The sequence below is a fragment of the Anas platyrhynchos genome, chromosome 5 (genome assembly GCF_047663525.1).
Source record: "Anas platyrhynchos isolate ZD024472 breed Pekin duck chromosome 5, IASCAAS_PekinDuck_T2T, whole genome shotgun sequence".
Lineage (NCBI taxonomy): Eukaryota > Metazoa > Chordata > Aves > Anseriformes > Anatidae > Anas > Anas platyrhynchos.
Window position 1 is genome coordinate 26,510,775 of NC_092591.1, and position 18,999 is coordinate 26,529,773.

Genomic DNA, 18,999 nt, shown 5'->3' on the forward strand with positions numbered 1-18,999 from the left:
TGTCCTTTCTTGCACTTCTCTACTTGTTACTCAGTTTTTAAACTACATTTGAATTTAGCTTATTCTGAGTATATGTTGTTAATATTTTTCCAAAATGAAGAATACTGTATTTTTTTTCCTATAAATGTTTTTTTAACTTTTGCTTGTAAACAACATGGTAGTTGCCTGTAGACCAGTCAGAAGTTAGTTCTGTAACATCTTCATTAATTACCAGTTTAGAAAAGATCCTGAATGAAAATGGCAGCTCTTACCTACATAAAACAAACAAACGTTTAGATAATGTATTTTTTTTTTGCTTAGTCTGTTTACATTCACCAAGGTATGCAGCTAGTATTTCCAAGTCACGTAAAACTATCCATTTCAGTTTTGATACAGTAAGCTAATACTACTCTGTGATGCTTTTAGCTGTGGAAATGCTGTATACTGAACTAAGTCTCAACTTAGGCCAAATTCTGTTTTTCAAATGTGTACTTCTTTCTTTATTATCCTGTTGATGGATCAACTCTACCTTTATACTATTGCAGTTTTATTTCTTATACTAAGATAACCACTTGTGAATCTAGTTACTTTTAGAGTCCTTTGAATGATTGATTCATTAGTTAACTTATATTTATGAAAAGGTAACAATCTCACAGTGAGTACTGTTTTCATCTCTTTTACTAAGGCAACATCAATTGCAAAATATAATCTAGCAGAACAACATTTCTCCTACTTCTTTCCTGATGATCCACCCACATTTATCTTCAGTCCAGCAAGCAGACGGCGAGGGAGACCTCCAAAGAAGGCGTCCATTAGTCATGTAAGTAATGACAAAATTTTAAACTTTAGATCGAGACAAATCAGTGTAGACTTCAGTTCTTCCGTTTTCTTTGAGAACTTTCAGAACAGTTGGAATTTAAGGTTGACATTTTTTTTCTTTGAGGATAAATTGGGAAATATTGCATAATTGTTATTGAAGTAGCTTGCTTTGTATTTAAGCCTGTGAGAGAGAACAAACTCTGTATTTATCTTCTCATTCTTGTCATTCTTACTTCTGCAATCCCATCAAGAAATTAGCATTGCAGTGTATTGTGAAAGCATATGGAGTACCTGTCCCTTCTGGGAATGATTAATAAATAATCTGCTGAAAACAGAATTCATACTCTCAGATACTATTTTGTCAGTTGCCTGCAATTACACACATCAAAGCCTAATGCTCTAATCTTTTTTTATTTAAAAAGAAAGCTGAATGAAAGTTATATTTCTTTTCCATTGCAAGACAGGATTTCTGAATAGTCAATGTATTTGATAAACTGTTACTGTTCTAATTGTTTTAGAGAGTAGATGGAAAAAATGGGAATATTTGTTGTAGGTCATTTCACTGTAGATGTTATATTCTTTCTTCCCACTCCCTTCTCCCAACTGTCTTATCAGGAGGACAACATTGCAGCTAAACAAAATACCCAAGGAAACAAAAATAAAGTAACAAAGGAGAAGACGAGATTCCAAAGGCAAAAAGAAGGTATGCAAGCCATGGGTAAGTTGAGGTTTAGTCTTGTGACTGGTGGAACCTGTTCTTGCAGGTCTGAGAGCTGGCCATAATAAGAGTATTTTTGGATTGCGCCTTTCAAGGGGAGAAAGTAATAAGAATGTACCACCACAGTTGGATTGCAAAGGATGCCTCAGTGGTTAGAATTGTTTCCTGATTCTATTTATTTCACTAAACTGTGGAAGGGGATGAGGCTTGCAGTCCAGCTATGTTGGTCTCTATCTCAGAAGTAAGGAGCAAAATAAAGTTTTGCAGAAGTCCATGCATATCTTCTGAATCCAAATTTTATCTGCTGAATGTGTATCAAAGCACAGAGTTATGCAAACTGATATGTGATTTGAGGAAGATCTGTAAATAAAAAAACTACCAACATTTTTCTAATTGAATGAGCACGAATCACGTAAGAAGTGTTTCTTGGCTTAATTTTGATGTGTTTCTGATCTATTTGAACTGGGTTTCAAATGCAATAAGAGGACCTACATACCTATTCTGTGGGTTTAACTAGGTAAACTGGCACGTCTTCTTGTGGAGACATAGTAAAGAACATCTCCTTGCCCAAACAAAGAGATGATCTTTTGAATTATAAGCACAATTTTCCTTCATGAGGCTTTTAGCTGTGGACATAGTCCAGTGAACTTGTGGTTTCTGTCTTTTATTTCCATTGCCATACAATGTTTTAATATGGAAGGGACCTCGGGACATTATGTAGTCCACTATTTGCTTTTAACTGGACAAACTGCAAAGCTGCATGTGGCTGATCAGGGCCTTTCCTTCCGAGCAGATGAGGATGCTAGGGTTTAAGGGGCTCTGCAATCTTTGTCCCCATCTTTGCACAACTGACATTTATTTCTTATGTGCTGAAACTGACCGCATGGAATAAGGTAATAATGGAACACCATCAAAGCTGCTTCCTTTCTTGTGTGGCACTCACCGCAGCTTCTGGAAGGCTAGTTAAGATGTGCTTTGGCTTAATTTTACCTTTGTTATCTGATTAGATGCTAGAACCCAAAACTCTTAGAACATTTGGTTTCAAACAATGACAGAGCAACCAGTCTTGTAATAAGTCGCCTGACATGGAGATCCAAATGTATTCTTAATGTTTTCTGCCACCTGGCTAAAAAGCTCTTGTAGCAGGTTGATATTCAGACTTGGTAAAAAGCTTTCTGAGCTTTGTTGGGGACACAAAATAATGAAGGAATCAAATGGAATAAAAAAAAATCTTAAATAACACGTTGTCACACTTGTGTGTGTTCATTTTCAGCCTACTGTTGTCCCATGACTCTAAACTATTTTTTTAAGAACTGCATCTTTTCTTGTTGAAACAAGTATGACACTATACCAGTTTCTTAAAAAATGATCCCATTTGTAAAATAAGCTTAAACATGCACTTTCAAATGCACTGTTAGTGTAACTGAATATTAAGCTGAATATTTTTACCTGTAAATAATACTTAATTGGAATGGTAATTAGTAAGATTCATGAAGTCTCTTAAAAAGAGCTGCTTATAGCACTTTACTAATGTGAAAAGGTGTAGCAAAATACCAAGTACCTTGGAAAATCAACCTTCTTGTTATGTTGAAGACTGTGGAGAATGAGCATCATTGCTTTTATTTTCTGGGCGAGAGTCACTACTGTTATGTCCCACACCTTGCTGTAAAAACGATCTAGCTTATTTTCAGAATTTTACAGGAAAACTGAATCGGAAACTTTTCCAGTGTTACACGCTTTGCATTAAAGTAAGGATCTTTTTCTCATTTTCTTCACTTGTGATTCTAGCCTTCTTGCTTATTCTATTAAAATGGTAAGGCTGCTGATTCTTTTTTTTATTTGTTAGCCTGTGTGGCAGTTTACAGATATTGTCTATCCACAGAAAGTGGAAGTACGTGCCTTGCTGTTTTCCTACAGACAGCTACAAGAAAATCTGGATCTCCTCAGGCAATAACATTTATTAACAACTAAAGTTCAGCTTAAGCTGTATAACAGAAGTAAAACTTGCACAAAAAACACTCAAGTACTAACTAGATTTGAAATGTATTGAATTTTCAGTAATAACTATATTAAATACTTAAAAACCACTTTAAAGGGTTTTATTATCGCAAGTATTTCATGGTTGTGTCATTACTACTTATGACATGGTTTTATTAGGCAGATGTTATTAAATACACTGCTGTAATTATACGCAGTTGGAATCTGTTGTCATCCTTGTTTTTTTGATAGAAAAAAATAAGTAATAAACATCTGTTTACTCATTAAGAACAGAGAAAGTTGACTTTATTACAGTGATGACAACCTTGTAAAACATGTATAATACTTAAGCCCTAAAATTCTGATTCTCTAAAGAACTTCCAAGTGATTGAATTTCTGAAACAATTCAGTCTTCAAAACAATAACTTTTTCAAATGGTAATTATAAAAAGATCAGTATATTTAAGCACAGCTAAATAAAATTAACACTTTGTAAATAAGTGTTTTTTTCTTTCCTGCATAGCTTTTGAAAAAGCTAGATTAAAACGAGAGAAGGCAAATGCTATGGAAGCCAGGAAAAGAGAGAAAGAAGATAAGGAAAAAAAGAGAGAGGAATTAAAGAAGATTGTGGAAGAAGAAAGGATGAAGAAGAAAGAAGAGAAAGAGAGGCTCAAAATTGAAAAGGAAAAAGTAATGCATTTGTGGTATATGTTTCATGTAGGAACAGCATGGTGGCTTCCTAACTTGTTCCTTAGTTGCTATCTGCTTCTAGTTATTTTCCATTAACTGTTTTTGAGTTCCTAGAAATACAGCTTTAGAAGAATAGATACTTGTAAGACATACTGGGAACTGCATTTCTAGATAAACTTTCTGTGAACTAATATTACAAACTGGAGAAAGTTACTTTGTACGTACTTCAGAAATATTTTGATTTTTTTTCAATTTTGCATAATAGCATTTGATTTGATGGTTGTCGTCAGTTTAGAGACGTCATACTGTGTCAGATTCACAGCGTATTAGATGTGGATTTCCTCATGGTTTCTCTCTGGATTCAAATTGCTAAATAAGTTTCTGTCACTTTGAACGTGAATAAATTGTTTATGCCACTATATTCTGCCACAGCCACATCAATATATATTTTGATGGTCTTTTTTGGGCAACATTCATGAATACTCTTATTTCAGATGTTTTTTTTTTCCTTCAGTGGGCCTCCTTTCAATATCAAACACATGAAAAAAAGTCTAATCTAGCAAAGCATTACTGAAGTTCACTTTAAAACAATTTGCAACAATTTAAACACTTAAAACAATTCAAAACAATCTTATACAACATAAGTGATACGATTATTCTAATGAAATATGGTTTGATTTTATTTTTCAGTGTGATGGAAACAGTAAATGGCATAGTTTTAGAAATTGTAGTAGGGCGATCAAACTGTATCTTCAATACAGTTCTGACTGTTTTTTCAGGAGAGAGAGAAGCTGCGTGAAGAAAAAAGAAGATATGTGGAATACCTTAAACAGTGGAGTAAGCCTAGAGAGGATATGGAGTGTGATGATCTTAAGGTATGATTGAATTTGGAATAGCTCAAACTCATACTTCTTAGGGTCTCCATGCCAGATTCTTTTAAACAGAGGTAGATGTATATCAGCTGTGGTCATGTTTCCCAATGGTGATGCTACAAGGATGGTGTGTATCTGCATTTTTGCACTCCAGAAAAACTTAATAGGCTGTTCTTAGTCTTATTGTGGAACAGATATATTTCTAAGACTTTTTTGCTTAAAATTATGCAACATGAGTTCGCCTAGAGTAAGCCTGAGTTACTTACAAGATCTATGTAATGAAGAAACCACACTTCTGGATGGAAAAGACAAAGGATGTTAGTTCATTACTACCTGTAGTACATATCTAGAGAGATGCTTGTTTAATGAATCTTTCTGGATAATACTGGAAACCTATAGAAAATAAAAAGAACTTACTTCCTGAAGGTAATGTTCTAAACAAGAGTAGTGTGGTTCTACGTAATAGAATCTACGTAATAGAAGATTGTCTGCTATTATATGTTTATCATGAATTTTTACTTTGTATGATAAATTTTGGCAGGAGATAGCAAAAGGAGGCAAAATTGTCAAAAATGCAAGGATGAGCTTGAGATGCACAGGGAAAGGTGATAGAAGCAAAGAGGACAAGTAATAGTAGAAAAATAGTAAAGTAATTGAAAAGATAGCATGTGTTGGGAAGAATATGTGAATATGTGAAACATTGAATATGTTTGCAGTTTGAGCTGTAATAGGCCTTTGAAGAGGAATGAAAACTTAGCTAGAGTATAGAAAAGAAGAAACTGAAAAAAAGTGAAGGGGTTTGTCATAATGAGATGAAGCTGTGCAAGACAGTGCTGCTGTTTCAAGTGAAAACTGAGAATATAAAGATGAGCCTGGCTGAGGAAGCAATAAGACAGTTCTATCCACAGACTGCTTCTCAAAAAATACCCTTCTCAGGAGACAGATGAAATGCTTGGTGTGTTCTTCCGAAAGCATCATACCACGTATTCTCATTCGTATTTGTGAACTACCACTTCTGAGAAAGGAGTCATGCTTTCTGGAAGTAGTTTGACTATGTCTACTGAGAACCATTACGTGAAGACAAACCTTGAAAAGTTGCATCAAGATAGTAACTTGAAGGTCAAAGAGTTAGACACTGTTGTCTGTGAGTTCTTGGTAGTGTCTGTTAAGTGGTCCTGTTACATAGTTTTATCAACTCTCTTTGAAATGTCTTCAGGTATCATAACTGCCTTACCAAGGCAAAAAGACAAATACCAGAACATGCAGTCACTGGGCATGACCTCGTGTATCCTAGTATCATATGGGTGTGTTTTATATGTATGTGGGTTTTTGTTAGCTTGTCTTTGCAAGCAGTGATGAGTAGTTTCTCAGAATGTTTGTTTTTGCTTGTCTGGACAATTCCATAAACCTTTAAAGTCAGAGTTTTATGGAATATTATGAGTTTAAAGGAAATATCTCTACACACACTGTTCTTAACTTGTGGATTTGAGTTCCTTTAAACAATGACAAAAAAATTACTTGTTTGTGAAGTTAAATAACTTATGTATCTACAAAAGATTTATGTCCAAGTTGCATACTGTTCTGTTTTTTGTTACAAGTGTTAAACAGATGTTACCATGGTAATAGGTTGTCTTGCAGAACTATTTCCAGTAAAATATAAGCAAACAAAGTCCAACAGATATATTCCGTAGAATCACAGAGTGTTTTTAATCACCCTGTGTATTCTTCAGGAACCAGATACAATATTAAGTTGTTCCCTTTGGATTGCAGGAACTTCCTGTTCCGATGCCAGTGAAGACAAGACTTCCTCCTGAGATCTTTGGTGATGCTCTGATGGTTTTGGAGTTTTTATATGCGTTTGGTGAACTTTTTGATCTTCAAGATGAATTTCCTGAAGGAGTGACTTTAGGCAAGTTGTCATTTATGTGGCCAAGTGCCCCAATTCTGTGGTGTCCTTTCTCCTACTGACCATTTTAGGTGCACCCTTAACACCACTGCTACAAAGCTGTCCATGCAGCTTTAATAAAGTCGTGTTTACACATGCGTATCAATCAATTTTTCTCCTCATAGTCAATTTCTGCAGTGTTTATAAATAGAAAATTAATTTAAATTAGAAGCTGTTAATCCACTCATTACGAATGTCTCCTGGTACTTCATTCTTGGAGTTGTATATTAAGAAAATAACCTTGTTCGGTCAGCACTTTCTGACAGCATCGCCTTAGGAATATTTGCAGTAAATTATGGAAAAGTAACTTGATTGTCATACCTGAAGGAAAAATAAAAAAATGTTTACATTCTTCAGTAGGTAATTGTTTTCCAACTTTGTGGCAAAAGTGACGCTTCTTAAACTTTATTCACAGAAGTTTTAGAGGAAGCTCTTGTAGGAAATGACACTGAAGGCCCACTATGTGAATTGCTGTTTTTCTTCCTGACTGCCATCTTTCAGGCAATGGCCGAAGAGGAGGAGGAAGTGGCCAAAGATCAAATAGCTGATGCTGAGACCAAAGGTCAGATCCTTAATTTTACTCCTGAAAAAATGAAATTTCACTTGAATTAACTTCAAACTGCATGATTTGTGTCGTTTCCTTGTTTAACCTCATCTTATTATGCATGGATATTGTATATAAATGGTCTTGTTTTTTCACTTATCTGAAATTAAAGATCTGAACTGGGCATAGAGGGTGGGGGCTGGGGAAAATATAGAAAAAGCAAGCTCATTCAGTTGTATCCAGTAAAGCATAATAAGCATTTAACAGCACTGCTTATGCTTTGGAGGTGAAGGAAACTTGCGTTCACCTTTGTCTTCCTGCTGTTCCTCCTTCAGCACTGCTAGATGTTTCTCCTGAGGGTCAGGAAAGAGTTATTTTCCTGAATCTTTTCAAAGGTCTTTACCTAGGAAAAAAATGTCTGTATCTAGTTAGTTGTGCTGGGAAGTTTTTGGTGTATAATGGAGATTTCAATATCCATCATCCTTCAGGACATACAAGTGTAAAGTTACAGTGATGAAATGCTTACTGGGTTTGTAGATTTCCAGTGTCGCTGTCTTTAGGCTTCATGGTAAGGCTCAAAGTTGCACACGTTTTTACAAGCATTCAGTATACTATAAACATTACTCAGAAGGAAGCACAGAATTTATTCCAAATTTATGTAGTAAACAATGTTTTGTCTGCATCCTTAATAAGCTGTTCCAGTGTAGTGTTGGGGCAGATCAGTGATTCAGCCAGTAGTCTGTGAATGCTCTAAGGTTCATTCGGCAGAGCGTTGTACTCTATTGATGCTACCCAGGGTGCTTTCCCAGGGTTTGTCAATAACACAGACTTAGTCTTCTGATTATGCCCTTGCAAGGCACTTCTCCCTTGCTTGTTTTAGTTCAGCTATTTAAAGCCTTTCTGTGGATCAAGGGACTGATCCTAGCTCTTCATTACGCTCATCCATCTATCAAACATCTCAAAAATGATGGTCTATCAATGTGTTAATATGATTGAGGAGGTAGAAGGAAGCACCAGAATGGAAGCCTGGAAAAAACTCAAAATATTCAAAATGCAAAATGCTACTGCTGCATGTACCTTCTGTGTTTTGAATCTGAGGTCTCAGACTTTTCCCAATTCTCCTGCTTCATGCAGTGCTTGGTGGAAAGGGACAACAGCTATTGCCACACTGCTGTTGTCCACCAGGTCTGGTGTTTATGGACTGTCAAACTTGGTGTATAGTTAAAGAGAAGCTCTGATCGATTCTTCCTTCTAGTCCTATGTCATTAGAGTTAGGTGGAAATATAAGAGCGTTTTCTGTCTGATTTGATGATTCCTTTAATTCCTCCCTTGAAAACTGTGCAATACTTTTGTACTTATGTCCAATCTATGAAATATCATTATGTAAGACATGGATGCTGTATTCAGGAAGAGAGACTGCTCTTGTTAATTGAGTAAGGTTACAGATTAAATGAAGAGTTAAGAAATTTGCACTATAACCGCTAAATTCAATAGTAATTATATAAACTTACCTCTTAAGTACTGGGAGCATGAGTTGGGCAATATAAATGAAGATTTTATTGAGATAATTTTAGAGTAGTTGATGAAATTCCATGTTCACAGGAATGAGTAGAAGAAAATCCAATGTAATTCTTGTTTGATTTTACTACATAGGGCTCGCAATTGCAAAAACATGCAGCGTCATTTCTAGTTTGGCGAAGTTGTGGGCAGGGCACTCTGTTACCTACTTTCACTTTAAACATTTGAACTTTCGATTTTTGTAATTCCTGTTTAGAAGCTTCTTTCCTGTAAAAGAATAAGATTTTTTCTCCTCTGTGGTTCTGGCTAACCAGATTGTTGATAGTCAGCATGAATGTGTGCTCACTTACATTCTGTGCAGGCAGTGCTTCTGTGACAGAAAATATCATGGGTGCAGGGTTTTGGTGTATAGTACTTTCTCAAACTGTTACAAGATAGGTAAGATGGAAGGGAGAAATGGAGAGATTAATTTTGCGATGCCTTGGTAACAGGTTTCAAACAACATTAATCATCATTCAAGACTCAGTTGTGGACTTGCTTTTTATGTAGTCTTAGTTTGGATTTGTGGCTCTTTGTTCAATTGGTGACTTAGGTCCAACTCACTAGGCAGTTACTGAATAAAGTAAAATTGTTGAAACAACATATAACGCTGCAAACAAATCTGCCAGCCCTCTGGAGAAATACCTGTAAGTGCAAAGGAAACTTCTGTCTAAAAGACAGGAATTCTGCTGTTTCTGCTTTCTAGTCCCCCTGCTTTCCTTGTCAGTTTGCTAATATGTGATGCTACTTATTAACTGCAGCTGCTTCTTTTGGCAAAATATTGTTTGTTTTTAAAGTATTGGTAATCATATTTGTGCGGAACAGTGAGGTTATCTCTAAGTTGCATATTAAAAGTATACAATGAATGGTGATAACCAGCATCAAAATGTCTAATTGGCTTGGATGGTCTTTCCTAAAACTTAAATGGTAAGAAGTAACAGTTCATTTGAAGGAACAAAATGGAGGTGTGTTTGCATTTTGCTTTTTTTTTGCTTTCAAATATGTTTCCTGCTTCATTTCTTCACTGCCTCTTATGTTGCCATTGTGCATGTCTTGTGCATTGTGGTTGCTTTAGCAGCTTACATACGTACTACTGGGAGAATAGTGTGTAGCATGTGGTGCATGTCCTTAGTTATTAGTTGGGTTTTTAGTTGCCTTTAAAGATACGTTACTTCTAATTTGGATGTTGAATTGATTTTTGAATATATTCATGCTTTTGTAAATATCGGGCCTCTTCTCGCTTTGTCTGCAACTTTAAAAAATGGCTTGCTTTCCTCCCTTCCACAGTACAAGTTTTAACTTGCACTAGAATAAAGTGTTTATTTCCTTAAAGATTTAACAGAGGCTTTGGATGAAGATGCAGACCCCACAAAATCTGCACTGTCTGCAGTTGCAACTTTGGCAGCTGCATGGCCCCAGTTACATCAGGGTATGTGTGGGTTTCACTTCTTGTTTTGTTACTGTTCTTGTTTTACTCTGTATTTTAAAGCACGTTTGTATTTGTATATGCATTTAAATGTCTATATAAAATAACTGTTCGTTCTTCTCAACTGTAGGCTGCAATTTGAAAAACTTGGATCTTGATAGCTGCACTCTTTCTGAGATTCTCAGACTTCACATTCTAGCGTCAGGTGCCGATGTAACATCAGCCAATGCAAAATATCGCTACCAGAAACGAGGAGGGTTTGATACTACTGATGATGCTTGCATGGAGCTGCGATTAAGTAATCCTGGTCTCTTGAAGAAACTTTCAAGTACCTCAGTATATGACTTGTTGCCAGGTAATAAGACAATAGATGTTAGGGATGATTAGATTGCCTGTCAAGTGATCAGGATTTTTTGTAACTTAAGATCAATAGTGGTCAAAGTTAACTATGTGATAGAGTATTTTAGGTCTGAAAGGATCTCTGGGGGTCATGTAGGTCTCACCAGATCAGAAATTATATAGGTAGCATCTTATTATGTCTGAGAACCTTTTTATAAGCCTATAAAAAAAGGTTAGTTTTACTTGTCATAAGGGGCTCTATGTGAGAAACATCTGAGCATTTGATTCAGTCCCATGTTTTTTGTTGCCATTCTATTTTGGGTTTTGTTTATTTGTGAATGGAGAAAAATGGTTATCTACTGTTCCTTTCATCTCTGCTTTGAAAGCAATATTGCATTTTAGTTCTTTTCCATGCTAGAAGTTGATAAAATAAAAGCTAAGATTTCCATTTCTGAGCAAAGATCTTTTTGCCATTTCAAGAGAAGCCTCTTTGCAAGTGCAGCTATTACACTACAATAGTTTGACTTCTGACTACTTGCTTTTTTGAGGGAGTGTTTTTACATGCTTCTGTCTGAAGTGTATAGGAGTAAGGATTACTTATTGGTTTCATAATGAAATGTAAACGTTGGTCTGAATTTTATTAGGAGAAAAGATGAAGATCCTTCATGCCCTCTGTGGGAAACTTCTGACGCTCGTCTCCACTCGAGATTTCATTGAGGACTCTGTTGATGTATTACGACAGGCAAAACAGGAGTTCAGAGAATTAAAGGCAGAACAGCATCGCAAAGAACGAGAGGCGGCAGCAGCAAGGTAGAACTGAGATACAGGAAGCTGAACATTGTTGACACAAATTAGACTAATCTTCAGCTGCAAAAGGCATATAAAAAAACCTGTTTGTATTTTATACTGGTTTCTTGAGACCCTAGAGAGCACAACTTCGTTGTGTTTAGGATTGTGCTTTTCCACTTTACTGTTATTTTTATATGATATTGTAAAGGAAAAAGATGTAGCCAGATCAGATACTAGATTAATTGCAACTGATTTTTTTTTTTTTTTTTTTTTTTTTTTTTACTATTAGGATACGTAAGAGGAAAGAAGAAAGGTTAAAAGAACAAGAGTTAAAAATGAAAGAGAAACAAGAAAAGCTGAAGGAAGAAGAGCAAAAAAATCCTGCCACAGAAGTATCTGTTGGGTATGATAATGTGGTATTACTGTGGTACATTGTAATACAGCACTTCTCAGTTACATGGCCAGATCTTGCCTATCTAGTTTTATTGACTTGTTCATATATAAAGCTATATATTCATTAAAGTATATAGCCCTTTGTGTTTTTTTTCTTCCTGGTGTTTTAGAATTATTTTATGAGAGCAATTTTATTTTTAAAATTAATTTTTATTATATTTATAACTTTGTTGAAAGCTTGACAGCTTTACCAACTGATAAAAGGAACTTCCAAAATCTAATCTGTATTTTTTGCACCACTTGTCTTACCTGTTTCATAACTATGAATATCCTCATAAGAGACCCATTCTAGTTTGTTTTTTAATTCGAAGAATTGGCCTGATCTGAACTAAATAATATTGACCTTACATAACAGTTTACAAACCAAATTTAGTAGCATTAAAAAAAAAATAATGCTGTGCTATCCCATGTGATTTCCATAGAACCAAAGTTTTTGTTCTGTTATTAAAACTGTATGATTTTAGGAGGTAAAATTCGTGTGTATCCAACTGTTTTGATTCCAGAAAAAAAAATGTACACTGTATCCCTACCTACTTGAGGAGGGTAGTTAGCTAAATAAATCTACTTGCAAGAGGTAAGCAAGGGCCAGAGACAGATCTGTGCTGTTTCTGAAGCTATAATTGGTGTGTGTGTTTGTGCAAAATGTTATCCTGTAATGGTTGCATGTAATTTTGTTGGTTTTGGATCATATTTGTTGGATTAGGGAGAAAAATGTGTAACAAACACTATATAAAGTAGTGTATATTTTGATGAGGGGATATATATATTTTTCATGACTAAAAATACAACATAATTTGGCTTAGTAGAAGTACCTTTGGAAAACACCAAACAGGCCGATTATAGTAGTGGTGTTTAAATGCAAGAGTGAATACCGAATTTCTGGTTTTAGTCTTCAATATGGAACTTCCCAGTTTCAGTTCAGTGGGTTTCTTATGGTGTTTTTAATATATTATGACAGTTGTTTTTTTTTTTTTTTTTAAAGAAAATATGCAGCGTTATAGGTCTGTGACAAGCTTAAGTACTTCTGAGAGAAAATACTGTTTGTGTTGAAGATGCCATGTTATACCATGTATTCTTTTTAATTCCATTCAGCTTTTAATATGTGGTTGCTCAGCCTGTCACATTTTTTGTAATTGCCTCAGGGAGGAGGAACGGGAAGACCTTGATACTAGTGCAGAGAGCAAGGAAGCTGAACGTAAAGAGCAAGATGCAGACACAGTGACAGAAGATGAAGAAGAGCTGGGACCAAACAAAAAAGGAAGAAGAGGTAATACTATAAAGCACGCGTGTGTTTGTGTGAATACATGCACATAACTGGGCAGTTCTTGTTTAAACTTTCAGTAAGCATCTGTCTTCATAACTTTTTACAGAAAAAAAAGACCATGATCATAGTGGGCTATTCATTGAGTTTAGCTGGCCTGATGTAGATCTAGCTGTCAGCTGTATGTTCTTTTCCTCTCCTGCTTCTTGTGTTGTATACTTGCCTGACAGACGATTACAGTTACAAGTAATGTACCTCAGTGATTTTGAAGGAATCTCATCTAATAAAATGTTTTTTATTCTTTTTGTTAGAAATCTTCATCAGGTTTCTAAAATAACACGTTACAACGAGTGATTGGATTTAGTTTGCTTTTGTTAATGAAGCAGTGTGCCTTTTGTATAAGAATGAAATCAGACTTATTCCCAGACTTCCTAAGCAGCTGTTAATAGCAGCTCTGGTACAGTAATTGCCATAGCTTGCTGCTTGTAACTAGACATAAGTTTCATCACAGGAGGATGAATTTTTGAACACTTCTGATTTTGCTTGAGGTTTTCTGGGAATTTAAGTTCATTATTTTGAGTATGGTAAATACAGTCCAAAACAGAGTTTGAATTCAATTGCTAGAGTTTTATTTTATTGTAATAAGATAGTTTTATGGCATTCTTTTAAGTTCTTAGAGTTGTGTTTTTTTATAATACTAAAAAATCTCAATCTTGGTAAATGAGAGAAGGTACAGTAATTTCCCCTTATTTTATTGGGGAAGTCAGTTAATCACTTCTTTTTCTTTATTAAAGCTGGAGTTATTTCCTGACTAAGCTGATAGTTCTTGACAGTGTAAGTTTAGATAGTTGTGAAGGGAGGTGACTTAAACCAACCCTTATAAATTATTTCTTTAGCTAAAATAAATCTAAGCATGTTGCTACCGCTCTTTTTTCTTTTAACTTTTAGGAAGGAGAGGGCAAAATGGATATAAAGAATTTACAAGACAAGAAGAGACTTCTGAAAAGAGTGAACCACTTACTGCTGAAGACGAGGAAGCTTTAAAACAGGAGCAACAAAAGAAAGAGAAGGAACTACTAGAAAAGATTCAGAATGCAACAGCCTGCACAAATATTACCCCCTTAGGTCGTGACCGTATGTACCGACGCTACTGGATTTTCCCCTCTGTTCCTGGATTGTTTATAGAAGAGGACTATTCTGGTCTCACAGAAGACATGTTGTTGCCTCGAACCTCTTCCTTTCAGAATAGTGTACAGTCTTGCACAAATGAACCTCAGGTATTCAGTAAAACTGGAGAGTCTTTGAAATCCTCTGAATCTACCTCCAATATTGACCAAGATTCACACACCAGTGTTGTTGTAGAGGTGCCAAGGCCAGTATATAAACCAAACCGTTGGTGCTTTTACAGTTCTCGGGAACAACTGGACCAACTTCTAGAGGCTCTCAATTCCCGAGGACATAGGGAGAGTGCCTTAAAAGAAACTCTTTTACAGGAGAAAAATAGAATATATGAACAACTAAGCAGTTTTCCTGTGGAAAAATTCCATATTCCAGGTAAAGGAAAGGTTCCTGATTTTAATTTGCTTCCACAGTTGTAATTCCTATATTATATACTAGGAACTTCTAACTCTCATTTAATTATAATTAATTCCTAAAAACAATTCTTACTACTTAAGCGTTATTTTGCTCTATGGAAAACATGGTGTATTTTTGTTTTGGTTTGTCTTTTTTTCTAACTGAGAACTAATTTTGTGATATTTTATACTTAAAAAAGCAATATTTTCATCATGAGGAAGCAATTTGAGCTTTGGGAAAAGATTACTAAAGGATAGAGATAAATATCTGTTAACGGTTAAGTCATAGTATTGATCTGATGTCCTCATTTCCAATGTGGTGATGCTGGAGAAGGAAGCTTCACAAAGGGAGTTGATTTATTGTCACATGGATTTTTGAGTAGATGGGACACGTTCTTTCATAACAATGCTTGAAATTACTCAAAGGCCTTTGCTGGACTGAGTGTTGTGAACAAGGGAAAGATAGCATTATTGCAGGGTCATACTAAAACATTTGGGGAGGAAAAAGTGTAGCTGTGTTGGTTGTTGTGTAACTTTACATTAATGCTGTGGATTCTGCGTTGGGATGCTTTTTGTTTTTTCTCTCCCTCTCCTTTGGCAAATGATCATTACAGGGGGAGGAAGTGTATGTAGAGCAGTATTGTTCTTACGGGTTTAAAAGAGTAAAAGTGTAAAACCATGCTAAAGTTAGGACCTAAGTTTTGTTTGGTTGTTTGTTTTTCCTCTCTTTCCTCTTGGCCAAGTATTTTTTCCATTTATTGTCCCAAAGCATTGGCTTCAATTGCTGGTAAAATCCTGCATATGTAAGCTTGCATCTGGTTTGTTTGTAGAATGGCGATGGGTAGAGGATGTTACCAAAAGTAAACCCCCTGGGGTAATGTTCAAGAAATGGCATTTTGTTTTGTATGATAACAAAACTACTGTGAAGATTTTGTGTCATTTCTACATGGGCAAGGGAGAGTTATTTACAGCAGAACTGTATTCTGTTTTTGCTGGATTGTACACGCCAGGGCATGCTGCTAACAATTCGGGTACAGGTACTAATAAATCCATAACAGATCTACCCTTCTGGTGGAAGCTAGCACAGCACTGACTCTGCATAGTAATTAAGCTTTGTTTGGAGGTCTTACAGCTATTTCCCTGGATTTTGGTGAGAAAATCTCTCACTTTATATTATGCATGTGCATGTGTGTGTTCGGGGGATTTTCCTTATTTTCCTAGACGAAGATCCTTTATATGCATCTTTGTGTGTTGCTCTGTCCGCAATGCAACTTGATTTCCAAATCACAATTTTTAGTTCTGTTGGTGCTAGAATTTTTAGAATAGGATTAATTTAAAAATCTTTGAACCTCAAATTTTTCACTGTAGTAAAGCAAGAAAATTAAAACATAGTGGCCTAATACCAATGCTTCCTTTTTAATGCGGTAAGAAACAATAAGCAGATATAGCTTTCCTTTAAAGGGAGCTTTACTACAGTGGAATTGAGCTGCTGCCTTGGTTCCTTCACTCACATGACTTGCAGGACTCTGATTCAAGTAACTGAGAACTGTTCTGTGATTCTCCCACTCACAAGAGCAGGCAAAGAAACAGGATATACCCTATTACTTAATTAAAATTAAGTAATATTAAGTTAACGGACACTGGAATTACTTTTTCCGTATCAATTATTTGCAAGCTAATTGCTGCTGTATTAGTTCTGCTCAAGAAAAGGCATTTCTCTTCTGATTTCCTTCGTTTAAACAAAAAAGGATGTTTCTCACATCCAGACAGAATATGCTAGTATCCACTTTCAGAATATTTGCATAATTACGTTCAGTTACAGGGAATTATTTCTGCACTTGAGTGTCTTAGAAACTTGTCCGGTACTTCCTCGACAGCAGCTCTAAGGTAACTTTTGATTAAATACCTCTGAGTTTTTGCATATTCTCCTCATCACTACATTTGGAGGATTTAAGGTAAATCGTATGAAGAGATGTCTGCCATCTCTGCAGATTTACAAACAGTAATTTAAGATGTGTGCGTAACTTCAGCTCTTTCCTGTGGCTTCTGAACTTTTGCATAAATTTTTGGTTCTCCTCTGAAGAGGTCTTTTTGCTTGACAGTATATCATCAGCTCTTTGGCTCTTCCTTTTTTTGTAACATATCTGTTGGCTTGTTCCTTTTTTAGCTCCACTTTCTTTTAATTAGAGGGTGCAGTTAGTCTAGTGTGTTCCTGTGGCACTTACCTGTTTGCTTTCAAAATAACTTTTTAAAAAGGGACTGTACCTCGTTCTGTTGGTTTCTGTGACTTGACAATTGCATATGCATGTTTTAAATATTACGATAAAGATCCATGCACAAAGGAAAGGTGAGTTCTGTTAGTCCTGCAAAGTAACAATAATGCAATACAAAACATACCAGAAGTGTGACTTTATTCATCTTACGATTTTTCTTCTCTTGTGTTCATAGCAAAGTTGTTGATAAATATGCCTGGCAGATAAAAGTAGTAGATAAATGCAAAACAATGACTTTTTAAAATCGACAAGAATTTCTTATCCTGTGTGTTGGGATGCACAGATGCTTGTCTTCAGGTCTTCTCTTAAAAGGATATTCTGCTTGCCTGGATCAGATGCCTTAGTTGGTGTGGGGGTGTTGGTATTGACAACTGTTGTTATATGAAGGGAGTTCTGAACCATTGTTTAGATTTTTCTGCCTTGTACAACCGATTGTTCTCTCCACTGCCAGGAAGTCCTCTAACGGTTAGTTACTTGATGTTATTACAGACAAACCTCAAAGTGACATTAGACCTCCTTCAGGACGTGGAAGGATGCAGAATGCCCATGATGCATCCCACATCTCTGCAGAAAAGCAGCTTGAACTGAGACTTAGAGACTTCCTTTTGGACATTGAAGACAGGATCTACCAAGGAACACTGGGGGCTATTAAGGTACTTGTGAACTGTAGAGCACCTAGGAGCACAGTGGTGCCGTCAAGTCTGTAACCTAAATGAGAACTCTTGCATGCTGTGGGTTTCACTGACAATGTAATATAATTAAATGTAGACAGTAATTGGCACTAGAAGTTTGTGGCCTTTGATTCTTCAGAAACTTAAAATTTGTATGTTTGCTTCAGGTTATAGACAGACAGTCTTGGAGAGCAGCCTTAGAACATGGGCGGTATGAGTTCTTAAATGATGAAAACAAAGAAAATGGTATAATTAAAGCTGTGAATGAAGAATCTGAAGAAATGGAAACTGATGATCAAGATAAATTTATTGTGAAAGACCGGTAAGAACTGCCATTTAAATGATGACTCTTCTCTGTGAGTTCTGTAACAGTACTCTGGTTTTCCACCTTCAAACCGTTTTCACTCTTAATCTATATGAGTTGGTATTTTTGAAAAGGTAAGTTTTAAGTTTTGAGCTGTAAAATGTGGTATTTTAGCATTGGTTTATGTTATGTAAATGACACAGTTCTATTACCAAATAAAACAAAGACAGCTGCAGGCCAGCTTGACGAGTGCTACCATTCAGATACTGTGCTGCTCAAAGTGAATGTCCTTTTTAGCATGAATTCACATGTTCCAAATTTAAAAATCACTTAAAATACAGGGAAGAAATACTCTGGTGGTTTTCTCATTTTCCAGAATAAAAGCTTTGTGGAAAGAGTAAGAGTGTTTAAAAGGAACAGTGGTAATACTCATATACTATGCACCTCTCCATGAGTCATTGTAAGAACCATCAGTGCAACAGGTCATGGTCTGCATTAGTCTTTGGCACTGTAGCAAAACAGCAATACAACCTTAAAATTTAATAACGATGATCCTTTTGTAGAGCAAACTGCAGACTTTAAAAAATATATATATAAAAAAAAATAAAAGATGAAACGTCAAATCAGCATTGGAACTACAAAAGCACTTTCTTTTTTCTAAACAAACTTTTGAGAGAGATGAGAGACTTTTACCAAATCAGCATTTGTAAATCAAACCATAGTGACTAATTTTTTTCTGTGAAAACTTGTAAATATTTAATTCTCAGAAGTTGCGTACTTGTCAGAAATAGTTATACCTTAATTTACTT

At 35.6% G+C, this 18,999-nt stretch overlaps 1 protein-coding gene across 3 annotated transcripts in view; it reads left to right on the forward strand.

Annotated features, from left to right (window-relative positions):
* Positions 1-18,999, forward strand: part of BAZ1A (bromodomain adjacent to zinc finger domain 1A) — a 60,897-nt gene that overhangs the window by 25,509 nt on the left and 16,389 nt on the right. Inside the window, exons 7-20 of one of the 3 annotated variants that reach the window (XM_038179820.2) lie at positions 665-799; positions 1,414-1,516; positions 4,016-4,182; positions 4,962-5,057; positions 6,825-6,963; positions 7,415-7,561; positions 10,434-10,529; positions 10,657-10,881; positions 11,510-11,675; positions 11,944-12,057; positions 13,250-13,374; positions 14,317-14,922; positions 17,705-17,868; positions 18,054-18,208. In XM_038179820.2, coding sequence (XP_038035748.1) covers positions 665-799; positions 1,414-1,516; positions 4,016-4,182; positions 4,962-5,057; positions 6,825-6,963; positions 7,415-7,561; positions 10,434-10,529; positions 10,657-10,881; positions 11,510-11,675; positions 11,944-12,057; positions 13,250-13,374; positions 14,317-14,922; positions 17,705-17,868; positions 18,054-18,208 — 2,438 coding nt within the window. The remainder of the gene's footprint in view (positions 1-664; positions 800-1,413; positions 1,517-4,015; positions 4,183-4,961; positions 5,058-6,824; positions 6,964-7,414; positions 7,562-10,433; positions 10,530-10,656; positions 10,882-11,509; positions 11,676-11,943; positions 12,058-13,249; positions 13,375-14,316; positions 14,923-17,704; positions 17,869-18,053; positions 18,209-18,999) is intronic. The other 2 variants (XM_072038490.1, XM_072038491.1) reach the window with 2 other exon arrangements.